This window comes from Eptatretus burgeri, chromosome 1 (genome assembly GCF_056783735.1).
Source record: "Eptatretus burgeri isolate ZD-2024b chromosome 1, Ebu_testis_v1, whole genome shotgun sequence".
Classification (NCBI taxonomy): domain Eukaryota; kingdom Metazoa; phylum Chordata; class Myxini; order Myxiniformes; family Myxinidae; genus Eptatretus; species Eptatretus burgeri.
The window spans coordinates 158,358,191-158,363,267 of NC_140961.1; the positions used below are offsets into that span (position 1 = coordinate 158,358,191).

General features: G+C 42.3%; 1 protein-coding gene across 1 annotated transcript in view; it reads left to right on the plus strand.

Annotated features, from left to right (window-relative positions):
- LOC147035854 (vomeronasal type-2 receptor 116-like) overlaps positions 1–4,023 on the plus strand; it is a 65,968-nt gene extending 61,945 nt beyond the window's left edge. Inside the window, exons 3-5 of the mRNA XM_085845226.1 lie at positions 1,386–1,509; positions 3,219–3,238; positions 3,865–4,023. Coding sequence (XP_085701352.1) covers positions 1,386–1,509; positions 3,219–3,238; positions 3,865–3,870 — 150 coding nt within the window. The 3' untranslated portion in view covers positions 3,871–4,023. The remainder of the gene's footprint in view (positions 1–1,385; positions 1,510–3,218; positions 3,239–3,864) is intronic.
- The last annotated feature ends 1,054 nt before the right edge of the window (positions 4,024–5,077 follow it).

Here is a 5,077-nt window from a genome sequence, read left to right on the forward strand (position 1 = left end):
TGACCCGTTACGCCAAAGCAACATTTTTTTTTTTTGGCCTTATGGTTATCCTGAGCATATAGTTAAGAGATACATACACCAATTTCTAAACACGACAAGAGATCGGAAGTTCGGTCCAGACAAATGTCCAGTCTATATCAGGATGCCCTGGAAAGGGCAATCATCACGAAGGTTTGAAGTACAAATCAAACATATTGTGTCCAACACGTTTCTGGCTGTGCAACTCCGAGTAATCTTTACCTCTCGCAGTTTGCTGATGTCGGTCAACAAGGATGTGCTACCCACCTCACAAACCAGCAATGTTATTTATGAGTTTAAGTGTCGATGTGAAGCTCGGTACGTGGGCCGCACAACACTAAGATTGGCTGATCGGATCAAACAACACATCCCCTTGGCGATTGGAAGAAAGATTGTGAGGGTTATAACACAACCAGTGCGAGCATGGAGAAATATCCAGCAACCACCAGCCACTGTATCTGCTTCATCTGCCATTGTGCATCACCTGGTTGCCAACCCGATCTGTGCGGACCAGTACAATGCAGATATTTTCAGGATATTGAGCCGAACTCGGAGCTCGTTTCATTTCTGTATGTTGGAAGGAACCTTCATCCTTACCAACCGATCCAATACCATGTGGTCAAAAGGAATTTGTACGATCTCTCTGTCTCTTTCAGCATGGACACATCAAGGGAATTTCGGGAAAACAAATGGCGAACTCTGCTCCAGCCAATGGGAGCTCGAGGTTAAGATGTTGAGCCGACCAATGGGCGTTCGGATTAACCGTGACGTCATTACTCCCGAACCAATCAGCGTCTCCCTTACTGAGACCTGCGTATAAAGCACACGCCTTCACTTCCTCCTTCACTTGCGATTTTTTTTTTTTTACCCTGAGGAGTGCAGCATGAAGAGCTTCGGTCGCTATTATGTCGTGTTTGTTTGTTTGTTTGTATCCATATATATATATATATATATATATATATATATATATATATATATATATATATATATATATATATATATATATATATATATATATATATATATATATATATATATATATATATATATATATATATGTAATCGGGAAGAAGTTGATTGTTTTCAGGTCGTTTATTGTTACACATCCTCTGCATATCTCGTGGAATTGAGATGGTCAGGCGAACAAATTCACTTTCATCAATGTTTGGAACCTTCAGAGAAATCTCATAAATTGCATCATCATTATGACTAAACATAATTATTTAAGATCTAAATCCTTTTCGTAATTTATGGTTCTTGAATAAGTCGTTTCTTATGCCTCTGTTATTTCTCAAAAAAGTTTTCCATAGATCGGTTCTTGTACATTTATTTAATAATTACCAAATACATATCTGACTGTACTTCAGGTGTCACACTCTGTGTGCACTGATCCGTGTGCACCAGGAACCCGGAAAATCGGACGTAAAGGAGAAGCAGCATGCTGCTTTGATTGTGTACTCTGCACTTCTGGAGAGTTCTCCAACACAACAGGTATGATTTAAAACATTGATCATCTCTCTCGATCCTTACCCCGATTTCCTGATGGCCAACGGGAAGTATTATCTCAGGAATGTGCTGTTTTAATATCCCTCAACAAGTGTTTACAAAGAAATTCAACACAGAAGGAGGCCATTATGCCCGTCAAGTCTGTGCAATCATTCCAACATCTCAATCACCCTTTCTTCCCACGACTTCTCAAAAACAATCCAACTCGGAGTTTAAATTAGCTACGAGCAGAGTACTCGTCTCCAACACATTCATTAATGTCTCACCTCAAGTGAGCAATTTTTATAGTGTGTATTGGAGGAAATGGGAAATCAACATAAAGTGATGATGTGGATTGTGATAACTGGTACATGTTTATCTTGTAGACAATGGTGGTCTGCTCAGAAGAACTATCGGTTGTGATTAAAATTGGTAAATACACTGCCATTTCATGTCAGATCGTTTAGTAAATGGTATCAGGCACAGCTTCAATATTTTTGTCATCAACGTGATTCAAGAAATCTAAGTGTTTGAAATTGTTAAGATGCCCTGATTACCTCCACAAAATCACGTGCGAACGCCCCAACATGGTATTAAAGTATTAGATTGTTTCTCCTGTCTACATTTACAGGCTGTCTATTCCATGCATTTACCACTCTTTGAGAGAAAGACCCCTGCCTTACTCTGGTCCTATCCTCTTCCTTCCTCTGAAACTGTGGTCAATGGTCCTGCCACTGCCCATTTTTCTAAAATGTTTGCACTTATTTTGTCTATACACCCTTCATTATTTTTTAAACCTGTCGATCACATCCCCTCGCAATCTCCTCCTTTTTCTTAGGCATGAGCACATTACCTAAGGCATCGATCCCCACCCCAGACTCGAGCCTTCAATTCAAACCTCTTACACCCCCACCCCCCATACAGAAACTTCCAGAATCGCTGCTCACCCCCACTCATTTGTTCATCTTTTTCCCCCTGTTGAACTAACTTCCCCATTCTCCTCAATCTTAAAGACAGCTGTTCACCACAATCTCAGATCATCCCCCATCCCAAACCATTACTACTTCTACTCGCGTTAACCCGTTACCCCTCCTCCCTGGCCCAGTTCCTTGCAAATTTATAGTTTTTCCCCTCCTGAGAGTTTGCCTCTGTATCCATCTTGTTCACACTCTGCGTCCTCTACTACTCCTCATTCTTCCCCTACATTCCTCACTCATCTGTTTCCCAACATTTTGTTTCTCAACCCTGTTGTGACTCCTCCTTTCTGCTCTTTCTTTTGTTCTGTTGGCTGCTGATCCTTTCTTTATTCCAGCTTCTTTTGCAAATATTTCCTTCCACAGACACCCCTGCCTTTCTGCCACAAGGCATCTCACTGTTAGTTACTGCTTTTTCCAGATGATTAATCCCTATCATGATATTCAACCATTGTTGTTTCTCAATTTTGTCTCTTTATTCCAATCCCCCTTAACCCCACAAATCCCCCTTAACCACACAAAGCGAAAAGCAAGTTGAAGCAATTGGTTCATTTTGCCCGTCTGTCGACAGACATCAGTATGTAATCGAGAAATAATTTTATTTCAATTGAATGCTATATTTTGAACACTGTTGAAGTGAATCGGAACTCGAACCTGCAGCTCAACTTCCTTTCACCATGCATTCACTATCATTTCCAATTTAGGTCTAATTACCTGCATATTTGTTTTCTCTCTTTGCAGCGGTACCTCCGCCACCGAAGGTATATTGATGTTACATTTTCAGCCCTGACTCTGTCTGGCTTTCCTTGTCACACACATAATTTTTGGCCACAGTTTTCAAACAATCATTCTGAATTTTTTCTGTGTATGTATGTGACCAGCCATGGACAGCAACTTATAATTTTGGTGAAGATTTGAATCTGGATCCAGACACTTTAATTCTTAAGTGATTTTTCACCATTGAGAGATGGGGCCAAGAACGGTATATACTGTTGGACCCAGCTGTTCTCGGACCCTGGGTATTCGCTGTTTACAAAAAACAACCTGCTTTGACATTCGTGGCCCTGTGCTTCGTGTATTTGTAGATTTGTGTGGGCACAAAAAAAAAGTATTCCATGAGCTGCGCACACAAAACAGTTCTAAAATATATCTTCCACGAACCGTGCTATAAACGAGCTGTATGTACATACTGTGGTGTACCAGTACACAAAAACATATCTTCGATGAGCCGCATACATAAACACAGTTCGAAAGCACATCTTCCACCAGGTACATCGTACTTATAATTGAGCTGGATGTGCATGCAATACATTACTATAGTACTGACGCAAAAACATAGCTTTCACGAGCCGCGTGCATAACAATTGTAAAACTAATCTTCCACCAGGCATGAACGTTGTTACTGAGCTGTGCGGCTTGTTCCACCATTCAGCTCTAAAGATGCTTCACCGCATCTATTACGAGCTGCTGAAGATGTTTTCCTCCTCCCTTCTGCAACAGTTACACAATTACAATATGAAATGTCAGCATGGACCCTTGCATAAGCAATTAAAATGATCCCCTAAATCTATTATGAGCTGCTGAAAAGGTTTCTCTCTGCCCCCTCACCCCCTGCCCCTGCTGCCCCCCCCCTCACCTCTCTCAAGTAACACAATTAAAATGTTTCACCACATCTGACACCTGCTGAGTAAAATATTAGCATGACGCTTGCATAATTAAAATGCTTCACCACATCTATCCCCAGGCCCCATCTGAGAACATCTGGTAAAACGTTCCATCTGCCAACATCCCCAACGCACAATGGGCATATTACTCACCCCTCCCACAGACAGCCACAATTTCCATCGTATGTATGCAGCATGTCCTGGTTCTCAATCAATCTTCGAGTCCTGCTGCCTTTACCGGTGTTTTGCCTCTCATGCCACTCATTTTCTTCGTGATAAAACATTGTTACCAAGTATAAATATGACCAGTGCTGGAGATGCATCTCCTGTCAAGAAGCAGAAAAACGTGATGAGCCTATGTCACAAAGTGGAGCTGCTGGACCAGCTGCCGAGAGGACAGAGTCTGGCCTCTGTGGGTAGATGCTATGGAGTAAATCCACCATTCGTGACAAAAGGAAGAACAAGAATTAAATCAAAAAGAAAGTGTTGTGTGAGTGCTGCATCAAAGTGGTCACCCACGTCTGGGATGCTTTGATGATATGGAGCCTGAGGAGTTGGATGATCGAATTTCCTCACGTGCTGAGGAGCTCAATGAGGAGGAGATGGGAGCATGTGCCAATGCAGCGCTTCGCTGTGTCCAATTTCCACTGGTAATCCAGGGGCATCTGTCTGGCCATCCCACAGGCAGATGTCTGGCCCATCCCCATCTACTTGATATGCTGATCAACCTGCTGCAACCAGGAGGTACGTGGTCAGCCCTTTGGACTCCTCCACTCATGAGGCTCCCTCGCTGAGAAAATCTTGTTAGCAGAATCAGTGTCAGGAAAACAAGCCACATGTCCATACAGCCGCAGCTGATGCTCGCAGACTGTGCAGGTAACAAATCTCATTTGAATCTCTCACCAACAGCTCGTTGGACACAGTCTGACCAGCCAT